The following is a 24,025-nucleotide window of genomic DNA, read 5'->3' as shown; positions in this document are numbered from 1 at the left end:
AAGGAAATGATGTCTGAACATGCAGGGAAATTATCCTTAATGAATTGCTTAGAGTGGTGCAGATTTTAGCTTTTATAGTGACTTTAAAAGCCCTCAGAAGAAACATATGGACTCGCTCAAAGACTTACACACAGCTTTTGTGGGGCTAGACTTGATAAAAGTCCTTTAAAACGGAAAAAATAACTTTTTTTTAAAACAGAGTGCAATGAAAAGGCATTTATTGGCTTTAACACTTGCCAAAAAAGTTTGATAAAAAGCTGATCATTTGTTGCTTCAAATTATGAATGTAAGACTTTTTTCTTTAAAGCAAAAATCCTGTAAAAATTTTTATATTTGAAAATATACAGTATAGTACTGCCTATTTGTGAACATCAGGAAGTTATATAATATGTCATGAAACACATGTGATCATGTTAAAGACAATATTTCATATATCAGTCACAAAGAGTCTCTTGAGACAACTATGGTTATGAATCATCCAATCATCCTCTGATGGGAACAAATGTTTTTTCTTTTAAATCCAAGGACAATGAAGGAGACATCATTACATTATTTTAAAATAAACTAAAATAAAAAGCAATTCTACAAACATGGAAGCAGCTCCTTCTATTTTGTCCTTCTGCCTGATTGATTCAGTCAAGACCTTCGAAAGTCAAGGATTGCTTTTTTTATTAAGGCAAGTATTTAGTTGATTTATTTTTATCTGTTTGAGTCTGGTTTTGTCCAACTTCTGTAAGATTGTCTACTTTATATTGGGTTTCCTTTTATTGATTTATTAAATCTTCCGTTTCAAATTTCAATGCTTTGAACTATCTATTTCTACTCTACTGTTGTGAACTTTGTGATTTCTAAACTAGTGAAAAATGCTGTAAAAAACAAAGTTTACTAACCTGTTGTCCAAAGAAACCTGAAGGAACTGCAATTCCTAATTTTTTTACTCCAGTCTATTTTATTTTTAAGGCTGATCTCAAATGACTTCAGTTTTTTTCCAGAAAGATGGGCGCACAAAGAAAAGAATAGTGATTGAAAATTTGACAGGCTCCCGTTTGTAAGGGACAATATTTTTATCTAGATGTCTTCAAAATAAGAAATATTGTGGAAATGTTCGAATTATCATAACTAACACTATGCAGTTGGCCCTGTTATTAATAAAGCTATTTATTTTCTGATAATACACAGGCTACACAGAGTTCACGGGTGAGGTGCTGGGAAAAGTAATCCCTCAGCTTGTTCGTTTTCATAAAAAGCAGTAGGTTTAATTTTTTAGCAAAGGCTCTTCTGTCAATTCAGGACATCACATGTGGTGAGAGTTGATAGAAAACAATAAAAATGGACTTTTTGAGAAAAGAATGAGGACCTTGGAAACGTTTGGGATGTACAGGGGAGGACTTACAGCAAATCTACAGCTCTGTAATCAGAACTATGTAAAAATGAAAGTGTGGCATGATCTGAACTAAAAGTATTCTTTACTCCAGCTTGTTCAGCAATATTTAGTACCTATATAGCAACAGAGGTTCATGCCCAACAGTCTACCGTCATGTTTGACATGAACTTTTGCCTATTAGGACATTTTGGTGTAGAGCTATCACACTCATATTCCCCCAATATAGGAAAAGGAAACTAGTTTGTTTAATCTTCACAAAATTTCTTACACATGCCGCCAGCTTAACCCTTGCGCTATCTTAGATGACCCCACCCTAACTTTGACGTGTTCTCCCTACCATGACAAAGGTGGATAAAGGTGAAAAGATTTCATGTAATCCATGGACACCAGTGAAGATCACAAATGATTGAAGAAAAATTGTTCAGAGCACTGTCTAGTGGGTCTAGATGACCCAACTCCTAATGTTAAAGTGCCTAGGATAGCACAAGGGTTACGTCTTGACCTTTGACCTGGGGAAGAGGCCGCCATCTGGAACTTAAAAAAAAATCTTTAGCTATAAATGAAAACTCGTCCTGGTGATTTTCATTGATTGTCTCCTAACTTCTTGAGCATCATTCAGAAACTACTGTGGAAAAAATGTTGGAATTAGAATTTGTAGATTTCGAACAGCATGCGTGTGGCGAGTTCACAACTGTTGTGATCTTAGCAAACTCTTTTTTATCGGAATGTCATGAAAATCCAAAACATGATTCCCTGGCTCAAGCTGAACAAAACGATAATAACATATGATATAACTGTATTAGGAAATTGGGCGTGGGAAACAAAAAAATGTTGCTAAAAATTCTGTTCAAATATTACCCACAGAGATCACAAGTAGCCCATCAAAGGGTCACCATTTGTTTTTGTTCTTGCACATATTTGACCCAACATTTGACTGCTAAATCTGGGACTAATGCACACCACAGCAAGGCCAGATGTCAGCCACATCTTACCCACAACCGTAACTGGGCCAAAAAAAGACCAGTGAATATTCCAGTTCTGGCCCATACTGGGCCCACATGACGGCACTTAGGTGGCCTGCTCCTGTAGCCGGATGTGGGCCTAAAGCAAACCCTATCAAGGCCAGATGTCACCCAAATATTACACACAGAAACTGCAACTTATCCAACAACAGGCCACTGTTTTGTTTTGTTTTTTTAGTTTAAGCCTTACAGGGCCTACATCACACATCTCCTTTTTGGTCCATGTTGTAACAAGTGGCATGAAGCCACTGCTTAGCCAATAAGGGCTCACAGAAAGGGTGTGCTTTGGGGTGGGGGAGGGCAGGGATGGAAAGAGAGTGGGGTGTGAGTGCAGGGCGGATAGCACTTGCAAGCCATACAATGCGGCATGCTGCTTTACTTTTAATTAAGTTTTTGTTTTTAATGTTCAGATTTCATGTTTGTTTGTTCTTCCATCACTGTTGAAATTACACTACATTAGGATGGATTGGTGTGTTTTACCACTCTTCCATAATCCACACATCAAAATCATGGTAAACAATTTAATCTACTGTCACAGCTAGTTATTATCAGAATAAGTTTCTTACATTTTTATTTCAAGTGAATCTGCTACAGGAGGTTCTTCTTTGACATGGGTTGTATTTTTGTTGTATTTCAAAAGGAACTTGTATAAACTGCTTTCAAAAGTAAAAAAAAAATGAAATAGTTGCATATAACAAACTTGATGATTATAAATATTCAAGAGATACATTTCTAAATGATCACTAAAACATAAATATTGTTGTTCACCTTTAGGCACATGGAGTCCACAGAGGGGTCACCACAGCGAGTCAGCCTCCACTGAGTTATGAAGGTGGTATGGCAGACATTTTTATGCCAGATGCCCTTCTTGATACAACCCTGGACTTTATCCGGGCAGGAGACAGGCACAGGGTATTTTTCTAAGCAGTGAAATTAGACTTTGTGGCCCTTCCAGGTTTTTGGTTAGTAAGAATCTGGCCCAAATTGATTTTTTTTTCTTTGTGTTTAAGGTTGCAGACCTCTGACCTAAATAACCCTGTTCAATTTGAAGGCAGTTTGTTCATGCATCACCTACAAATAATAAATAAAAAGAATGTCTCCTCTTTTGACTGCTTTCATCAGGCTCATGGCTCTTTGTGCTCTGAAAAGTTCAAAAAAATGTTTTCTTACTATAGCATTACTTCAACATCTGTTCACACATAGCTGTATTTCATTTAGCACGTTTTAAGAAGCATAGAAACATTTAATTTTTTCTCAAATTATAGATATGCAAGTAAACAGGAAAATGATTGTTTCATATTAGAGGGGTTTGTCTTGTTAGAATAACAGATTTGGGGAAACCAATTTCTCTGTGGCCCTTCTCACCAAACAAATACATTCAAGACTAGTACTGTATTTAAGTAATTTGATCTTGGCTAATTATTTTAACTAGTATGTTGATAAGTGAATGTGTCACATGTTACAGAGTCCATTTAAAGTTTCCCCAAAAATTAAGAGTACAACTAAACTAAAGGAGTTTTTAATGTAATCTCAGTTCAGATCAGATTTCTGTGAGAGCTTGAATTTTTTTGCTCCTGCCATCAAATAACTGAAAGAATGAAACACACAAGTCAAACTTCAACCATTCTTTTTTACTTCAGGCAGTTTTGTGTAACACTTGAACAGAAAAGACATGGAATTCAAAATGATAATTAGGGGAATAAACAAAAGGTAAAAGCCTTTTCATTGTTGTTCTGTGCTTTTCACAAGACAAGTACAACGGATTTGGCACCCCATTTTTTCTCCCCACTGTCACTTCTGCATTATAAAGAGCCTTAGACGTTAGATGTTCAAGGGAAAATGGGCTCTTCCAAATACATAAAAAATAACCAACTCTGTAAGAAAAATAATTCCTAATAAAAACAGATAATTTTCAAAATAAAATCCCGTTGGTCTTTTTTTTAGGTTGACCTCAGATGTAAAACTGAGTAGACAAAAGGCGTCAGCATTGAAAGAAATATCACTGTGACGGAGAACAAAAAAAGGTTTAGCAGCAACAGTCTCTGGCCTCCACCAACCAGCTCAGTCCTTGTACTCCGTGTACTTTTTGGCCGACCCGTGGACTTTACTTGCGGGATATTTGAGTTTGTTGAGGGCCATTTTGCGCAGCACCGCTTGCGGGAGATCCACGCGACACTTCTCGGCGAGCTCCACCAGGTAGATCATGACGTCACTGAGCTCGTGAGCCAGCTGCTCCCGCTCAGACTCTGTCCAGCCCGGCAGGCCCTCGGCCACCTCCCCGCGCCACTGAAATAGCTCCGATACCTCCCCCACCTCTCCCACCATGGCGAGAAGCAGGTTCCGGGGCTGGTGGAACTGGTTCCAGTCACGCTCGTCCGTGAACTCTGCCTGCATCCTCCGAATGTCTTCCATGGTGGGCTCTGGACTGAAGGTGAACCTCTGCGGCTGCTCTGTTTTCGAGTTGTGCGCTGTCGAGTGAGATGAGGCGGCGCCATGATCAGATTCTTCACAACCGCCATTTAGAAACAGAGATTCCACTTTTTCGTTTGCTGCCATCATCTTCTTGTATTTTTCTCACACAACTTATAGATCTCTAACCCGACACAGCCCCTCTTTCAACATGTGGAGAAGTCCCGCCAGCTAAGAAAACGGAAATGACGTCGAGTAAAACAGGAAGTCGAAATCCTTCGGAAACTGGACCTTGTAGTTGCTTAGACGAACAGCGGCGTTGAAGCAGATATCACGGACTAATTAATGGAACTACAAATTCCATCATCCTTTAACACTTCACTGCAAACATGGCTGCTTCTCGTGTAACAGCAAATGAAATATTTCTTAACATAAAACAAATATCAACACGGTATCCGAAAGCTTTGTGTTTATTCCGAAAAATCAGTACTTCAAGACCACACTATGATAAACAACCTGAACCGAGAACAAAGAGGTAAAGCCGGACATTAACGTTAAGTATTTATTTTCTAACTGTTTCAGGAGATGTGAACCTGAACACAGCGCACATAACCCCTGCTGCGTTCAGGTGCTCTTGTATTTAGACACCGCATAGGAGCTAAACAATGTCGGTATGCTATTATTTTGGCTTTTACTGTAAATGTCGTTGACCGTTGTTGTAGTTTCTACGGACCATTTAAAAGGCACTGCTAACTATAAACCCACTTTTTTTCAAAATTAAACTAAACTAGAAATGTTTGTGTAAAAATATGTTGTGTCAGGATGAGGATCTGCCATTCAGTTCCTTATTATTCACTTGTCTTCAAAATGTTTAAAATTCAATGGAAAAACAAGTTACCTGTTAGTTTTTAAGGTTTTTAGACTGCTGTTTGTTTGAATCACAAGCTAAAAGACTTTATTCAAGCACGGACAAATGTGTCTTATTTTCCTAGTTTTATTTCTGTTGACATGGTAAACATTGTACTTCTACTGTACAACATTTTAGGCAAGTTTCAAACAAAAATAAGTCCTATCATAACTAGTTACTTGTGAATTTATTTCTGGAAGTTATTATAAAAAATTTTAAAAAGGAAAAGACAACACTCAATTGAAATAAATATATATATATTTTTTAAATTCTCCATCATTAATGCCTTTTTGCACACATTTCTACCCCTTTTTCCTGCTGACACTATTTCAAGAGCCCATGAGATGTTCAGCATTATTTATCGCTTCGGTCTTTTAGTTTAGTTTTAGTTTCATTCATTAAAAAAACATTTTTAATGCTTTTTTCCAAATTCCAAATGAATGTCTAAATGGAAATTGTTAATTTCCTACCCTATTGATGAACTCTGATGATTGTGTGCTGTAAAAATATAATCATGACTCGTCATCTTTCTGCTTCACAGAATTTACCAAAAGAGAAAAAAAATGTCAAGTTTTTAAACTTTTTATTTGCTCTCAGAAACATTTGCTTTAATGTTAATGTCAGCACAAAAATTCATCAGACTCCAAGTCAGTACTTTGAAAATGAGCTGATATTTTTGTTCGATTCTGCAGTGTTATTTCTGTATTGTTAACTGTTTCCACACAAACCAATAATCTTCTGTTCACTTCTTCAGGTTTTACTTGCATAAACACACATTTGTGTTTTTATAACTGAGTTCAGGAAAACAACTGTGGTTTTTAGACTTTATAAATGAAATAATACATTTTTCTTTGTCAGTCTGACAGAAGTTGCTTTCTAAAGTTTTCCAGCTGCACAGCCTTCTCCTCAGAACCCCGTCTCATGGTTCTGGCTTCTTTGCTTCCAGTGCCTCCCAGCAGCTGGTTGGAGTGGTCGGCCTGGAAGTTCACGCCCAGATTAACTCCAACACCAAGCTGTTCTCTGGTTCTCCAGTTCGCTTCTCAGCTCCTCCCAACTCCCTGGTTTCATTTTTTGATGCGTCTTTACCCGGCACATTACCTGTGAGTGATTCTCCAGTACAAAACTCAGGCTTACTGGGGTTTTTTTCTAAATTGATGCATTTCTGCGTCTCCAGATGCTGAACAGGCGATGTGTTGAAGCTGCAGTGATGACCGGATTGGCTCTCAACTGCACCATAAATAAGAAGTCGTATTTTGACAGGAAACACTACTTCTATGCTGACCTTCCGGTGAGTGTCCCCCCCTCTCAGTCCTCTGATGGACAGCATCCTTTTGATTCAGCAGGTGGCAGTTTGCTGGGTGGAGACACCACCTGTGTTGACTTTATGATGCTTTTACTTTTATATGGTTTATCTCACAGTGACAATTCTATAAAATTCTAAATCTGCTTTATGTGCAGGTCACTTTTTTTTAGTTTTGAATCTGTAATGGATCAAATCTCACAGCGGCTCAACAAAAATTTACTTGCAGATGTTTGTGTGACTGTTGGTTCCTGTTATAAATGACAGAATGGAATTTTCTTTTTTTAATTTGGCAAAACTCTTTATAAAAAAACCAGGAGGCTTCATTCAAGCTGCATTTCCATTTCCACAGTCTCCTGGGAGGTAAAATGACGATCTAAAGTGTAACATAATCAGGTAAAGGGTTCAGTTATGAAGAACTTGGTTTAAAACTCAGGATTAGACAAAATCAGATTAAAAAAGTTGCTGAGAAAAAGCATTAGAAAATTTGATTTTTCTATAAAGAAATTGTCCTTTTGCTTAAGTAAATTGGAAATGCAAGCTGTGCTTTTAGATGAAGAGTTTATAGAAATGGAAAAAATATCAATACATTTAGAAAGATTTTCAATAAACAAGCATGTATTTCCACAATCTCACTTTTTCTTCAAAGCAATAATGTGCATGCGTACATCGTTGTGGCAGGGCTCATTGTTTATTTGCTGCCACTCGTTTTTTTTTTGTCCAACTAAAGGCTTCTGTGAACCAAAAGTAGAAAATATGATGAAACATTTTTCTGACTTGTTTGCATAAGTAGAGGGTGAATGTTGATCCTCTTTCTTTTGGTGACAAATATAAGTAGTTTTTAGCCTTAAAGAGTTTCTACATAAAAGTATATATCTTTATAAATTAGAAAGACACAATATTGGAAAACAATCACATTAAATCCAAATATTAAAAAAAATTTTTTAATATCTTTTACCTTCAGTTTCTAAGTGACATGAAAAAACATTGTTTGGACAGAGGTTTTGGCAGATTGCCTTTAAATATCATATATATCACAGATATTACTATAGTAATATGTATAGTAATACTATTGTAATATCTGTAATTTGTATAGTAATATCGGTGATATGACTGCTTTACTGTTTGCAATCCTCTTTTAGTGAAGCAACCACATCAGCTTGAAACTACACAAGTGAAATTTGACATTAAAAATAATGTTTAAAGTCTCTCTCTGATCATCTTTTGATCTGTTTCAAAGCGTTCCCAGTGGTCTTTTAATTATGATTATGAAGTTTTTAGTCCAACTCGACAACCTGTGTCGTTTTTTTGGACATATTTTCTGAAGTTCATTAAAAAATTTGCCTTTGAGTTGTGGGCGGAACCAACCCCATCCCCTCCCCCTCCCCCTTTTGTCTACAAATAAGGCATCGGAATGGAGCGGAGCAGGGAGCTCGTGGCCCGCCCAGCATTTTTTCTACGTCACAAACACAAGCTGTATCCAACTGCTTTTATTTATTTATTTTTTTGTTTGCTTCCGATTCACAACAGTTTGAGTAAAGAAATACTAAAAAATGCAATTTAAGCTTAAATTTCTTAATATGTATTCTCCATCATGAGAAAAATATAAACACCATTTTTATCAGAGATCTTGGTGTGGAAGTGGAATATTTGTAGTAAAAGGGAAGACAACCCCCTAAAAACCTTTAGTGGTTTTGTTTGTTTTTTTCAGAGTGATGCCTAATTAGCCCTTCTGAATGGAGTTTCTGCACGACTGGATCTCAATACCCTTCAGGTGATTTTAGTGCTGATATTAAAGGAGCAGGCTAAATGTCACGGCAGCTCTGCAGGGATTTCTTTTGTTGAAAAAGTATAGACATTTTTTTGGGATCATTTTAAAGCCCCTTATTTGATTTAAAATAATGATTATAATGAGTAGCTTTGGGCTACAGACTAAAGAGGGTAATTCTAAATAATGTTATTTTAGCTTTTTTTTTTTTTTTTTACATAATTTGACCAAAATAGTTGTGGCTGATGATTAGATTTACATTGCAAATGAGTTTTCCTTCTTTGTAGTTATAACAGCTTATATTAAAAGAAGCGAGTGCATTTATTTTCTACTTTCCATAATAAAAAGCAATTAATTTTTTAGAAGTTAGTCCAAATCCCCTCCAGAAAGCCAGAGATGATTGTTTGCTTCTTCTTGTGTTTGCAGAAGTTTTCCTCCTCTGCTTTCACTCTCACAGTTGGCTCAGGCAGCAGAGCGATAACGCCCAACTACATTCAATTTATTCCCATTGAATCTCCACATTGAGTCGAGCCTGCCTAAATCTGTGCTTAAATATTAGCGTCTGCTGCAAACGCTGTTCCAAACTCTGCTGCCTTGCTTGATATTTCCAGGCAAAGTGGCCCCCGCCTGCCATGCGTTTGTTTTGTTTTTGACGCGTTTTTGCAACCGAGAGCGGTCCCTGCTGCCGCCGTCTTCAATATTCTTCAGCTCCCAGCAGTCTCATCAAGGAACCGCAGCAATATGGCTGTTATCTCTGTCGCCTCCCAGCAGGAAAGGTTCCCACTGAAATCCGGGTTATTGTGCACGGAGTTCACTTGTTCACCCAGAGATTTGCTTTTTTTTTTCTTCCTCCCACAGTCTGAAAACATGCACATCACAGTCGTTAGTGATTCTGAATCTCCTGCAGGAGCACTGTGTATCTCTGTGCACCTGAACAAGGTCGAACCGGAAATGAATGGGATGATAACCGCACCAGCTGCCAAAAAACAGAGATTAAGTTCAAGAGTGGCTTTATTATGCAAGTTATTAAATATTTTGCCATTTCTGGGTGTGACAAGTCTGTATCTTTTACTCTGAACCAGGATCAGGACAAAGAGAAAATATACTTTATTAAACCACATTATGTAGTAGCCTGATTGCGCTGTGGGTGGTGTAGCGGTTAGCATTCTCACCTTACAGTGAGAAGGCCCTGGTTCAAATCCCAGCTGGGTCCTTTTTGTGTTTGCATGCTCTCCTCGTGCATGCATGGGTTTTCTTCCTCACAGTTCCCCACAGTTCAAAAACAAGCATCTTGGGTCAATTGTCCTTAAGTGTGTGTGTGAGTATGTGTAGTTGTGTGGCGCTGCGACAGACTGGCGACCTGTCCAGGCTCCCACCTTCACCCAACAGTAGATGAGATAGGCTCCAGCAACCTTATGGCCCCAAAAGGGATTCAAAAGATGGAGGGAGGGAGGGAGAGTGGGAGGGATGGATGGAGGGATGCATTGTGGGGGAAAGAACCCTTAAGATGCTTCTGTTTACTTCAAACAATGATTTGTTCTGCGGGGGTTCTCTCTTTAAACTGAAATATAGAGTTGGAACTGCCCTTTAATGGCACGCCTTAGCGGTCCCGCAGTAATCTCAATGATCGCAGTTTCCTTGATAAACGGCGTTTGGGAATGAACAGACAAATCCAGCGTCCTGTGAGGCTTTGAGGTGAGTCTAAGGAGAGGAATGAAATGTCTGGATGATCACTGGGGTGGTTTTGTTAGAGATGACCAACTGAGTCTTGTGGATGTTTAGGTCTTTGGAGGTGAGTGGGGTAGTGAAGGTCTGTTGTATGTACAGTGGGTGATCAGGCTAGCTCCTGTGGACTTGATTTAATTTTTAAAAAGAGCCTATTGTTACAGCTGATTTAAAATGCAGGAAATGCACACATCCCTTGCTCGTGCTGATGCTTCCTGCTGAGCTGTGTTGCATACTTATGTTGAGACACAACATGAAAACTACTAAGAAAATGGATTTCTGATGAGTTGCAAAAATCCTAGAGATGCAAGGCTAGGATTCAGGAGCCGGAGAAGCAGCTCAGGGGAAAAGAAAAAAGCGGCGAGGTGATGTATTGTATCCGTCAGGCGCATTGTACACAAAAGCTGGTGACTAACGGCAACTCTTCCCCCTCATCCTGGCTCACTTCAGCAGGAGTATGATTAATGTTTAGTTCTTGTGATGTTGTTGCCATAGAAACATGAACAAATTTACACTAGTGGCTGCAGGATCTCTTAGAAACAGTGGAGCAAATGAAATATTAATTTTTTAGAGCTTTTGTGAGCAGTGTCACTGAGCGAGCTCTTCCTCAGCATCCTAATTTGAGCGCAGCCAGTCAGCCAACAAGTGGTGCTGCCTGACTCCCCCTTGGCATTGATCCGAGATGGAGACAGACTGCAGTTTATGCACAAAATCTTTATGCCATCACCTGAAAAAACCAACTTAAATTAATCCACACAAAAACTTAATGGATTTAAACACAAAACCTGTGTGTGTGTGTGTGTGTGTGTGTGTGTGTGTGTGTGTGTGTGGGTGTGTGTGTGTGTGGACCAGCTGATCACAGACTCTAGGTCAGTTCTAGGCTAACAGTTGCATCAAACACGCTTTGATGGTCTGCTGCCGTTTGTCATTTCAGGCCGGTTACCAGATCACCCAGCAGCGAAAACCAATCGCGGTAGATGGCGTGCTGACTTACAGCTACTTCGGAGAAAAGAAGAGAAGCCAGATGATCAGAAAAAGTGTGCAGATCAAACAGATCCAGCTGGAGCAGGACAGTGGCAAGAGTCTGCACGACGACGACCGGAGCCAGACCCTCATAGATCTCAACAGAGCAGGTTAGAGACGGTCACCTGCTTTTGACAGCTTTGATCGTCTCTGCTTCTGGACACATCTCGTGACCCGAGCGTTAATTAGCGCAGCCGTTTTGGGTCATTACTGGTAACAACAAAAGCAGGCTGTAGATTTGTCAGTGAGCGGCAAGGGGAGCAGGCACCTTGCAGATGTGAGCCACAGCTGTCTTTCACACGCCTCAGGTGTGGGTCTAATGGAACTGGTAATGGAGCCAGAGATGAAGAGCGGAGAGGAGGCCGCTGCAGCCATCAGGGAGCTTCAGCTCATCCTGCAGGCTCTGGGCACCTGTCAAGGCAACATGTCGGGTATGGAAAGCCCTCCATTTCTTCTTTTTTTTTTTACATTTTACAACTACATTTAACATTTTTTCCTCCTTCTCAGAGGGCCAGCTGAGAGTGGACGCCAACGTGTCCGTCCACAGACCAGGAGAGCCTCTGGGCATCAGGACCGAGGTGAAGAACATCAACAGCATCCGATATCTGGCCAGAGCGATTGGTAAGATGGTCATAGAGATTTTAAAACCTCCACTCAGAGATTCATTAATGGTTGTGTTAATGCTGGCACAGCTACATCTTAGATAACCTTATCTGCAAATGCAGCTTGTTGCTATGTTACATTGCAAGTCTATTAAATTTCAGTTGTATCGCAAAAAGTGTAGATGATTTTTTTTTTAATATAATCAGTTTTGAGTAAAAAATAAATGAATGAAAGCCTTTTAATTTATTAAAACCCTCCTGCAGAGGATGAAGAATAAAAGCAAAAGAAAAAAATTAACAAGCACAACACAAAATGAGTAGAAAACATCCACTTGTATCCTCCACACTTTTTTTCCCTAAAATCTAAAAACCAGTTTGGAAAATAAAAATCATCCAGTTTGCTGGTATCCTTCAGTTCCACATCATCCCGTTGCCATGGTTGCTTTTGCTTTGAGAGCATCAACATGTACTGCTGTCTTTGTTAGAGCTGCAGTGTTGGTTTTATAACGGGAAGAAAAGACTGTTTGGTCTCATCACCCGAGTTAAAACTATTATTTTTCTTTTCCTTAATATCTTGTAGCCTTTTTTTATTGCAGTGTTAGAAGTGAAATAAATACAGTGGGGGAAACATTACTGTTGTGGGGAGCAGCATTTTCTCGAAAAACAAAATAATTTTTTACCGTGCATGAATATTCCAGCTGCTTTTCATCGTTTGCAATGGCTTCAGCCGACCTTTTAAAGACAGATATTTTCCTAAAAACCTTTTTTAAAAATACATTTCAATTCATTCAGTTATTTGTTACTTTTCTGTTGTTGTTTTTTTTAAACTGTCAGGCACATGTGTTGAGATTTGGCTCATCCATGCAAGTACACAAAAAAGAGAAAAAACCTGGACAAAGTTACAGAATGGTGGCAATAGAACAGCATACATTCAGAGACCAATCCAAAAGAGGAAACACTTTTGACTATCTTCTTGGAAAAAGGTTAAATTCAGCTATGGCGACCAACAATTGAACGTGCAAAACATAACTTTGATCTTTGGTGAGAGAATCTTTAGTGTATAAATCCATAAGGAAAATTAGAGAATCTGTGGGAAGATCTGTTCTTAAAGACCCACCCCCGATCATCTTTTGATCAATTTTTCAAAGCGTCCTCAGTGGTCTTTTCATTATGATTATGCCTATTTTAGCCAAAATGAATAAAAAACAGTGTCGTCCTCTTGGATAGTTTCTGCAGAGCAGTAGTAGCTAATTAAAAACACAGTTTTTCAATCTTTTTTGAGCCAATGTACACTTTTTCCTTGACAAAAACTCAGAGGGACACCAGCAACCAAAAATTAAAAAAAGAGAAACTCTATCGTCTGTATTGATTTACAGTCCCTCTACTATCTCACAAGCAATTTTTGTAACAATTGTAATAACTAAAGACGGCAGTACATGTAATTGTAATACAATTGAAGTTGCAGCTGTTTTTCCTAAAAGTTGTGATAGTTTTCAATAAATATTTTCAACTAAATTAATTAAAAACTCGTCCAGGTAGTTTTATTCCCTCCAGTTTATTAAAATGCAATTTCATGTGACCTCACAAAAACCAAATAAAATGACATTCTTTCTAAACGGTAATTAATTTTTCAACATTTTTTATGTTTGTGCAAGAGCAATTTTGGAACAAATATTTAATCACAGCATGCTTGATACATTTTAAGTAAACATTATATTTCTGATTATAAGATTGATTGTAACTACACAAAAATGTGAAAACACTGAAGTTTCACTTTTTTTTTTGTCTAAATCAAAAATGTAACTTTAACAAAAATGTTTCATGTATTTTCAAATTGTTTCAGTTTTAGATGTGTCTGTGGGCCACTTCACCTTATTCCTGTTTCTTTGATTTTGTTGTTACTTATATTTAAACTCAACCTCAATTTTTCAAAAGTGAAAGTAAAGTCTGAAATTGAGGATTTCTGGATCAAATTTGCGTCCACTTTTGTTTTCACCCGCGTCAAAGTCGCTGCTGGACGTTTGTCCAAAAGTGTGTTTAGAGACCTGACGCTCCCGTCGCGTGAACAGTTTTTCTCGTCGTCTTTACAAAGCTCTCTAGCCGTACAGTTTTGAGCCAGACACCAGTTCAGACGAGGAAAATGAAGACGTAGGTGGATCTATTTGTCTGTAAGTGGATGCATCAGAATAGAGCAGAGCGGGGAGAAAAACGCGTAAAAACACCAGGAATGTGATTTTCATTGGAGCGCCTCTTTAAGGGTTTTTCTATCTTTTTTTAGAATGCTCAAATTTTTGGGCAATCCCCCAAAAACAACCACACATATGGGGTCTGTTATTCTATTTACATGCATGTAAAGCTTTGACTAGGCAACAATTTAATGTAGCAGACATGGATAAACAAAGCCAAAACTATTCAACGTTTAAACCTGTCTCTGTGAAACTGCGTTAAATGTTATGTATTTGGTCAATTGTCACTTTATCTTCCTGGAAAACCCACTTGCCTCCAGGTAACAGCATTTTCTGGTTCGCAGATGCTCTCATCAAAAAGTTTTATGAATTTTACCTGAATCTTTTTACTGTGCTGTAATACTCTGTTTTCTCCACCAACATTGATTTGTATTTTCATGGATTACTTCAACTTTACTACTTTAGAATAGCAAAATGGAAGGAACTGTCCAAGTGCTGGGAGAAACTTCAGGCGCTGACAGATCTGCTTGTCATTATTATTGTCTGACTGTTTCCAGCTGCTCACAGAAAAGCAAACACAAGTTCTGTGGAAGCTGTAATTGAGCTGACTGAACTCCAATTATTTATGAGGAAAGTTGTCTCATTCTCTCAGCTGCAGGGTGGGATTTGGAATTCACAAGAAAAAATAACCGTTTATCCAATCTGGCTGCAGTTGGAAACAGGACTGGCCCGCGTGTGACAGCAGGTGTTTGGAGTTTAACACCGAGATCAAACGTTGTGTGTGTTTGTGTTCCGCCTTTCATTCACCAGACTATGAGATCCAGAGACAGATTGATGCCGTGCAGAGCGGGCGGGCGGTGCAGAACGAGACACGGGCGTATGATTCCAAATCAGGGTAAGCGGAGGAGAAAGGCTCTGCTACAAAGCCTGGGTTTAGCCGCTGCAGCCCCCTTTGACTGGGATCTCTGCCTGCTTCATTAGTCTGAAGCTCTGCTGTGGACAAACCATCATTCTAATGATGATGAATAGAGCCATTTGGATGCTGCCGCCAGTCTCCTTTATCTGTGAACTCGAGGCTTATGAGCTGGTAGAATGAGCCCGCCGCCACACAGCTGAGGCTCGCTCGTCTTTGCAGCTCTGCGGTTGGTTCCCATGAGGCAGTGTGCGCCCGGGGAACACATGTGGAACCTTCTCTCTGATTGGCTCTTTCTTCCTATTTTCTGTGAAATTGACTGCAGCCCAGATGGGGGGGGGCAGTTTAATTTTTAAAATCTTTGTTTTCTGTGCTTGATAAATCCTTTTTTTAAATTAACTAATTTTTGTGGTGTTATACGTGTTTAGCCTTATAAAAAAATATCTGTCTCATTCCTTGTTTTGTTTAAGGGAAACGGTTCCAATGAGGGAGAAAGAGGGCCTTCAGGATTACAGGTAAAAGCAAGTGTGAACCTTTTTTTTGTCCCAAGATGCTTAAAGATTCACAAATTCCATGTTTGAAAAGAATCCTGGTAGACTTAAGCCATTATGACCTTACATGTGTTACCATTTTTTAACGACAAAAAGCTAAAACTCTCATTTCAAGCCAGAAGGCTTTACGTTTTTGAACTTTATTTTCCTTTAAAGCGTTGAATGTGTTTGTAGATGTGGTTAAAAACATTGGGTCATAATGGGTGAAGGTTGACTTACTTAAAGGATTAACAAAAGACGTGAAACGTGTCAAGTCCGATGTCTTTAAACCCCGTCAGCATGTCTGGCAAAGGCAGCTTGGCGCTCTCTGAGCCTGTCTGCATTGTTGATGGAGCACCTCCCCTGCTTGTCTGCAGGTTCATGCCAGAGCCAAACCTCCCCGCCCTGATTGTGTACGAGGATAACGCATCGCTGCCCACCGGCATTGATCCCAGCCAGGCGGTGGTGGTGCAGAAGATAAAAGACAGGCTGCCAGAGTTACCTGGTGTCAAAAGAGACAGGCTGGTGCAGACATACGGCATCCTGCCAGAGCACAGCTTCACTCTGGTGGTGAGTTTCTCTGCAGCTCAAACACCCGACCAAACCTTTGCTTTTGCATCAAATCTTCGAGTTTGAACGGAGTTTTCTTGCATTTCAGTTGAGCAGCTGGGGGATTCTAAATCTGGTGTGTGATCCCAGTTACACCAGTCCTTTTCATGCTGTGTTTCAGAATGAGGATGGGTTGATGGAGTACTTTGAGACGTTGATGAAAACAACCCAGAGGGAGCCCAGGAAGGTGATTGGCTGGGTGACAAATGAGTTGTTAGGTCACCTTAAGCAGCGAGACATGAGTGTGAGCCAGAGGTGAGAAGCACACTGACGAAGTTACCTTGATTATTGTCAAAAGAATTTCTAGGAAGTCACTGAGAAAGCACTGCAACGGACTCTTTAGTGCAGAGACTGACATTCACTTTCTTTTTATCATTACCTGCCAGCGTGTCTGTTATGCTACATTCACACCAGGGGCATTCAAAAATGCACTTTTAGCGCACTTCTGAACGTTTAGCCTATGGGATTCATACTAGACTCTCACTAACAGATACTAGCGCATGTCTGCCACCTACAGCTGGACGAGGCTTGGTGCCAAATGTTGACGCGGTGCAAATCTCGTGAATCTTGCTCTAGGCTTTTTTCTTCACAGCTCCATTCCAATATTTGAAAGACGTGATGTCATGTGATTCCAGCCCGGTCCAATCTGCAATTAGTCATTTTTCCTTAATGATCGATCTCCAACTGGCACTGCTGTAAGAAAAAATAAAGGACACCATCCATGTGTTGGTACCGACTTCAAAGTTCAACCTGATTTACACTCAGTGTGCGTTCAATGGCTGTGCGTTTTGTATGTAAAGCCCAAAAACGGTCATAGAAACTTGTCTGGTGATGCGTGAACCTGAGAGTTTTGAATGCAGAAGCCCAAAACACACACATTTGGGTTTTACATGGACTTTTCATTGAAAGTGGTTGCTTGAACGCACGTTGCCAGGGGCAGTGTGAACAGAGCTTGAGGGATCATAAAAATGTGTTTCAATTAAAGAATAAATCCCTTTGAGGTTTCCACTGGCAGTGAGTTATAACAGTTTCTGAAAATCCTAGAAGCAGGTGGCAAAAATGAGCTTTCTTCCCTCAGGAAGGGGAGGGAAGATCAGTCATCCAGGTGGAGCTTGTGGTGGACTAAAACTCCTCCACAGTAGGGTGGCTGTTCACTGGCTCTAATATTTTTTTTTCCAAAGGGAAAGTAGGCACGCTAAAAAAGTAGGGCAGCTTTTAAAAAAACCCCAGTGATGCTGTTCAGGAGCTGGAAACGTCACCCATCAATCAATCAAAAGGACATTTAAAACCCCTCCCTCCCAGAAAAGTATGTATTTGAAACCTGCATGTTTAACATTCCAACACTGGAGTAAAGAGGGAGTGGCTTGTTTGTTTGTTTACATCCATCCATCCACTTTCAGAACTCACTTTATCCCTTTTGGGGTCACGGGGTCGCTGGAGCCTACCCCAGTTACTGTTGGGCAAAGGTGGGGTACAGCCTGAACAAGTCTCCAGTTTTCTGTAGGGACACATACTCACCTGAACACCTAGGGGCCATTTTGTGCAACCAAATGACCCATGAAGCGTGTTTTAGGACTGCGGGAGGAAGCCGGAGTTCTCAGAGAAATTCCACACGTGCACGGGGAGAACATGCAAACTCCATGTAGAAAAGTCCCAGCTGGGATTAGAACCACCCACCTCACTGTTAGGTGAGAGCATTAACCAGCCCTTCTTCTAGTGGTCACTAGATGAATATATCCCAGCTCTAGCTGCTTTGCTTTCAAATAGGCTTCAATCTGGAAGTCAAAGCATTACCACGTAAAGAATTTTACAGCAAAAAAAAACAAAAACAGATCAGCCCGTCTCCTAATAAGCATAAACATTACTGTAACATTAGATCCCACTAAACTTGGAGGAAGCAGAAGTTTGACACAGCCAGGGAAAGTCAGATAGCAGAGCTTTTTCCCAGCAGGCACCATTGTATCTGCCAAATGATGCTGCTGTCAGGCCAAATTTGGCCTGCCAGAATTCTCATGTGTGGGTAGGTCTTATCCTCATCTCTTCTGCTTCTCGTGAAACAGCATCCCATTTTTATCCTTATATATAAAAAAATCGTTATTAGTAGTTAATTGCAGGTGTCAGAGTTGAGGATTGATGCAACACAGAGAGTCTAGACACTTTCCTATAGAAATACATGGGATCATTAGATCTTCTCTTAATCTTTCTGCCAATGATAAAGTCCCTGCAACAGTCTGACAGGCTGACAGAGAAAAGCCTATTAAGCATAATCACAGTCAGAGAATCATTATTTTTTGGCAAAAGTCTTTTTATCTGTCCCCGCAGGTTTCAGCCCGCTGGCTGAAACCTGCTCCATTTAAGGGAAGCTCCTCTTCAACTTAAATTAAGGTTGTTGTTTTGTTTTTTTCTTCATTTTGGTTATGTCTTAAAAAAGAGGTTGCTATGGTTTCCTTTGCCACCTTTAAAAAAAATTAAAAAGCGCACACAAAGACTCTTTATTATCTAGAAAAGATGAAAGCCCTTGTCCCCCATTGTTAGGCTCCATGATGCTAAATGCTGGACTCATTTTGCACCGTCTCATTTAGAGCAATTTTCCTTCAATTGCAGTTTAATAGTCTATGCATCTGAAAGGAAAGTTAGTGTATGACATCCTACTGAGATTAGCTGTGGAGCACCGTAATCATCACTCGGGGAAAAAAAAAAGCTCATCAGCACCGAGGATGTAATGTCTAGCAGAGCCAGAATGATGGAAAGCATTCACGCTTGAGTAAAACATCAGATACGCAATGTGCCGCGGTTGAAGAGGCAACAACTGTTGGAAACGCAGGATTTTAGTTAAACCTAAAGGAAAAGAATTGAATGAAGCCACTCTTTGTTACACAGTAGCTGTAGTATAATATAAAATATCACCAAATATTTGTGTCTAGTTTCTATTTAATCCTTTTATAACACTTAAAAGACAAAACTAATTTTCTAGTTAGACAATAAATCTTGTTTAGTCATTTGATTTTGAATTAAATCCAATATTTAATGTTTCTTTTTAATTTACATATTTAAAGCTTTATGAATAATTTCAAGAAACGGACAAAAGTTGAAAGTGAAAGTACATTTTTATGTTATTTGTAAGAAAAATGTCTTAACGCATAATTTTAGTCTTACTTTAGGAGGATTATGGTCTAGAAATACAGGATAGTTGGGCTGTTGTTGCACTTAAGATATATGTGGGGGGGGGGGTGTTTAAAATACTGACTTTAAAGATGTAATACTATTTTTGAACAAAGCATGTGGATTTTAAGACCAATTACCTGCATATTACACCTAAATTTAAGTGTTTCTAGCTAATTTTGAGATTTTGACTTAAAGGGGGATAACTTATTTTAAGAAATCACACAGACTAATTCTACTAGTTCTACTTCTATTGGCAGATTTTTTAGTCTCGTATAATAAAGGAAAATGTTGTGTATTCTAAATGTTTTTACTTGTTCTGCTTAAATTGCCTTAAATTACAAAACTTGTATTGTTATTTTTCTGTTAAATGGCCCCTAAAATCTTTAGATTATTTAGATTTCTAGTTATTTTAAAGACTTTTATTTTGTAGACTTTTGAATACTTTTATAATTTTAAATTGAAGGATTGCTTGTTCAATTTGTAGATGCTTTACTTTTTTCTACTGTTTGGTAAATCCAGCTCAGTTATTTTACCACCGTTGGTTTAAGAAAATAAGAGTTTGGAGGCATTTTTTGAAGACAGCTGAGGAAGTGAGAGTCCCACACGGCAAAAAAAAGAGATTATCCAGTTCAGAGAAGCTCAGGTTTCCTCTCTTTGAGAAGGTTTCCTGTGGCTGTCTGGAAGAAAAAGACTCGGTGACTGATGATGACAGAATGATGACAGGCCAGTACACCATCTCACCAGACCTCTGAGTGAGTGAGTGAGTGATCGTAAAAAGAAAAAGAGAGTTCTGAATACAGATTGAATGAATGTTTTTCTCTATTTCCATCCCAGCTTCAATGCATTTCTACAGTCCAAAGGAGGATCCTTCAGCCTCAAACACATTTCTAAAAGCATCTTGATGCTGCCTCACCTCACCTAAGAATCTCTAGATTTAAATAAAATATAGGATCTGTGCATGCAACCATCTCCCAAAGTAGGAACCTTCTGCAAAAAGATTAATTAGCTTTCTCCAAACTATCTGGATAGAAAAACAACCCTAAAAGCCTTGATTTTTTTTGTTTCTCAAAATGTAGATCTTCCAGATGTGTGGAAAAAGTCTGATCCTAAAACTGACAGCAACAGGTTTTTTTTTTAAATATATGTTTTGCTCTAAAACTCTTGAATGTAAATTTGTTTCTATTTGTGCACATGAGCCGTACCACAGGAGAACTGAAGCTAAGTGGCTTCTTTCTGCTCCTCCTGATCAGAAGGGAGAGTTTTATCAATTCTTTTTACCTGGTGACTGAAGGGGACAAACAAGCAGACGGCAGAAAGGTTCAAAGATTCCAGTCAAATCGTCTTTAATCTCCCAATACTTGAGCAGGTTGTCCAGTGATCCAAGGGTCGGCGGTTCGATCCCCGCTCCCCCCAGCCAACTGTCATTGTGTCCTTGGGCAAGACACTTCACCCTCCTTGCTTCCAGTGTGGCTCCACTGGCGTGTGCATGTGTATGAATGATCCCGGTGATGGTCAGAGGGGCCGCAGGCGCGAACTGGCAGCCACGCCTCTGTCAGTCTGCCCCAGGGCAGCCGTGGCTACAACAGTAGCTAACCATCCCCAAATGTGAATGAGGAGTGAATGAATAATGGACACATTCTAAGCGCTTTGAGCGTCTGGAATAGCGCAGATAAATCTAATCCATTATTATTATTATTTTCTCTTCTGTTAAAGTGTATTTAAATTAACTCGTTCATTTAATTTCAGCCCAATTTCTCCTGCGCATTTGGCTGAGCTGCTGAAGCTGCAGGAGACGGGACGTATCTCCTCTTCGGCTGCTAAGCAGGTGAGTCTGCTGCAGATGTTTTCTGCCATTTCTAAGTTCCCTCATGGATCCTGTGGGTTCCTGCTTTCTCAGGTGTTTCAGGAGATGTGGAGGTCTGGAGGAAAAACGGCCTGGCAGATCGTCCAGGAGCAGGAGCTAGGGCTTGTCCACGACTCTGCGCAGCTCCACAGCATCTGTCAGAAGGTGGTGGATTCACATCCGGATGAGGTCAGTGCCTTAAACTCAAAAGTTTGGGGATTTATAGTCTTTGCTGTTTATACGTTTTCGTTTTTTTTTACTCAATGCAGGTTCATGCCGTCAGAAACGGAAACAAGAAAGTCCTCAACAAGTTGATCGGTCTGGTCCAGAAAGAGACTAAAGGAAGAGCTGACCCAGTTCTGGTGAAGGAAATCCTGCAGCAGATGACACAATGAGGCCCGACATGAAGCTCCTGTAGAACCAACCAGTCAAGCCACTATTTCAACTTTGATTCAAATACTGTAAATATAGGATTGTTATCATCTTAAATGTTTATCGGATTCATCTGTTTGAAAGAAAATAAATTCTTATTTGAATATAACCGGAAGATGGGATTTAGCTATTTTTACTTGGCAGCTAAAGACTCTCCTGGACTCTAACCCACAGAAAAAATATGTTTGAATAATCTGGCCGGATTAAGCTCCAATTTCCTGTTTTTTTAACTTGAGTGGTCATTGTGGTGGGACATGCACGTAAAGGAACTTTGCAGACCCACACACCCTGACACAGCAGCATGAACAGAGAGCTCCCTCTAGTGGTTGAGACGCAGAACGTCATTACATCAAATCAGAAAACGTAACAGGATAAATAAAAAACAGAATAATCAGTAACTCATTCACTTATGCTCATTTTTCTTTATTTTCAAGAGGCATTTGATTGTTTCTCAGACACGTTGAGCAGAAAACAGAATTCATCTTTGGGAGTCTGATAATCACAGTCTGAGCAAACCTCTCTCCGAAGACACTTAGTCCTTGTGGCACTGCGGTTTGAAAAGGCTGATAAAGTGCTAGGAAACATTCTTTAACCAGAGAGGAAAACATACTTCTAAAAATGGCTTTTGACATTTATTAATGTACAGTTTCAAGCCCACAGAGATCCTGATGCTCAATTCATTGTCTGCATAGCATAAATTAAGAAAGACCAGTATAGATGTGAGATTTTAAAAGCTGGCAGCGATCCCATCATTAGACTAATGCATAAAAAGAGAGCACTCATATCTTCAGTATAGCTCCCAAGGCTACAAAATTAGGAAATGATTTTTTTTTCCAGCCTTCTTTCATAGGAATTATTCTCTGCAAAAACAACTGATAAAAGTTTTGTTCTACTTTAAGAAATTCAGGATCATCATCTCTTTTTTACACACAAAAAATCAGAAGGATGCATAGATTCTTTCTTTTTTTGTATAATTTATGAACTGTTACTTTGTGTAGGCTTTTAATGTGAAGGGATTTTCTTAAAACATCACTCTAAAACCTGTTTCCTTCTTAATTTACTTTGGAAATTAAAACTCTTATGGAAACAAAAATATTAAAAGCATTACATAGAAATATTATCCACAAAAGTCTGACAAAGTGTGAACCAGTTTTAAACTTTCCATGTAAAAATATATATCCTGTATGATCTCATTTAAACATGCAGATTATCACACAAAAATAAAGACAACTGACAGCATGTTGCCCGATACACCGAGACAGAATCACAACTATCCCAACAATTCCAATTCCAGACTTATATGGGAATCTATGCATATCCACAACCAGGCAAACAAAAAAAAATGCAATAAATTGAAAAATATAAAAGCTTAAATACCCCTTCCCCATATCAAAATATGCTAAACCCTACTTACACCCTATAGGTATGTCTGATTTGCATAGTGTTCTATGTCAACCACAACATTTTATTTTTACAAAACATCTTAAAGGGTAAAGGCGCGATAAATACAGCGTATTTTAATCATCTTTGCTGCTGTGATTTGTCTTTCAGGATCCACTAATGTCAAACTCCAGAAAGACGTAGGAAAACTATTATTTTGAATCAAAAATGGGGTTTAAGGACTCCTGAGGTACCTTCATGAATGTGCAGTTCTGAAAGGCCACCTGAGAAGAACACAGAACCACTGAACAGCATGCCGGAGAAGAAGGGCAAATGTTGGAAAGCAGTTCATAGGAAGGGTTAAAAGTGCTGAAATCTGTTTTTTTTGTTTTGTTTTTTATACTAACAAGCATCCTCAGTCTTTGGTGAGTTGACCTGCAGCTCGCCTTAGGGAGGAAATGCAGCAAACAGGTCAAAACATGTCAGCTACTTCCCCCCCCAGGCAGCTCAACTCTTGACCTAAGTGTGATGATGAGCCGTGAAATGTATCCATTTAAAAAAGGATTTGTCCCATCTACTCTTCCATAGGAATGCAAGACAAGATGGAGTGCTCCTGTGCGATGGCTGCCAGCTCTTTGAGGAACTCTGTGAAGAGGACGGTTGCAAAGACCTCCGTCTGCTCCTCAGAGATGGTTTTGGGTTTAGCGGGTGGTGAATTCTTTAGGATCCTTCCTCCATCGTGGTGGTTGGAGCCACTGCTACTGCTTTTATCTAATAGAAGAATAGAAAAGAATAGAACTGCTGCAAGTCTTGCTATGGATTTCAGT

General features: G+C 39.3%; 3 protein-coding genes across 8 annotated transcripts in view; 1 reads left to right on the top strand and 2 right to left on the bottom strand.

Annotated features, from left to right (window-relative positions):
- Window positions 1-4,016: 4,016 nt before the first annotated feature.
- dctpp1 (dCTP pyrophosphatase 1) lies at window positions 4,017-5,089 on the bottom strand. Its single transcript, XM_004065937.4, has one exon. The coding sequence runs from the start codon at window positions 4,963-4,965 to the stop codon at window positions 4,468-4,470; it is 498 nt and encodes a 165-aa protein (XP_004065985.1). The 5' UTR covers window positions 4,966-5,089; the 3' UTR covers window positions 4,017-4,467.
- A 24-nt stretch (window positions 5,090-5,113) lies between these two features.
- Window positions 5,114-23,895, top strand: gatb (glutamyl-tRNA amidotransferase subunit B). 5 transcript variants are annotated; one of them, XR_002290388.2, is made up of 14 exons: window positions 5,114-5,350; window positions 6,669-6,822; window positions 6,897-7,010; window positions 11,450-11,648; window positions 11,847-11,969; window positions 12,046-12,159; window positions 15,137-15,221; window positions 15,710-15,754; window positions 16,147-16,339; window positions 16,500-16,633; window positions 21,290-21,368; window positions 21,441-21,575; window positions 21,656-21,847; window positions 23,787-23,895. XR_002290388.2 is itself a non-coding variant. In XM_020703871.2 (13 exons), exons 1-13 carry the CDS (start codon window positions 5,205-5,207, stop codon window positions 21,779-21,781), a joined length of 1,647 nt encoding a protein of 548 aa, XP_020559530.2. In that variant the 5' UTR covers window positions 5,114-5,204; the 3' UTR covers window positions 21,782-21,933. The 5 variants fall into 5 exon arrangements, 4 of the variants coding, with proteins under 4 accessions (XP_020559530.2, XP_023813480.1, XP_020559542.2 ...); XM_020703871.2 differs by lacking the exon at window positions 23,787-23,895 and having other exon boundaries at window positions 21,656-21,933; XM_023957712.1 differs by lacking the exon at window positions 23,787-23,895 and having other exon boundaries at window positions 5,349-5,368; window positions 21,656-21,933.
- Window positions 22,221-24,025, bottom strand: part of fam160a1 (family with sequence similarity 160 member A1) — a 31,720-nt gene continuing 29,915 nt past the window's right edge. For both annotated transcript variants that reach the window (XM_023957694.1, XM_004066003.4), the window contains exon 14: window positions 22,221-23,969. In XM_023957694.1, the coding sequence (XP_023813462.1) occupies window positions 23,773-23,969 (197 nt within the window). In that variant the 3' untranslated portion in view covers window positions 22,221-23,772. The remainder of the gene's footprint in view (window positions 23,970-24,025) is intronic.

Source organism: Oryzias latipes, chromosome 1, assembly GCF_002234675.1.
Source record: "Oryzias latipes chromosome 1, ASM223467v1".
NCBI classification, from domain to species: domain Eukaryota; kingdom Metazoa; phylum Chordata; class Actinopteri; order Beloniformes; family Adrianichthyidae; genus Oryzias; species Oryzias latipes.
This window is presented reverse-complemented; position numbering and strand designations above follow the sequence as displayed.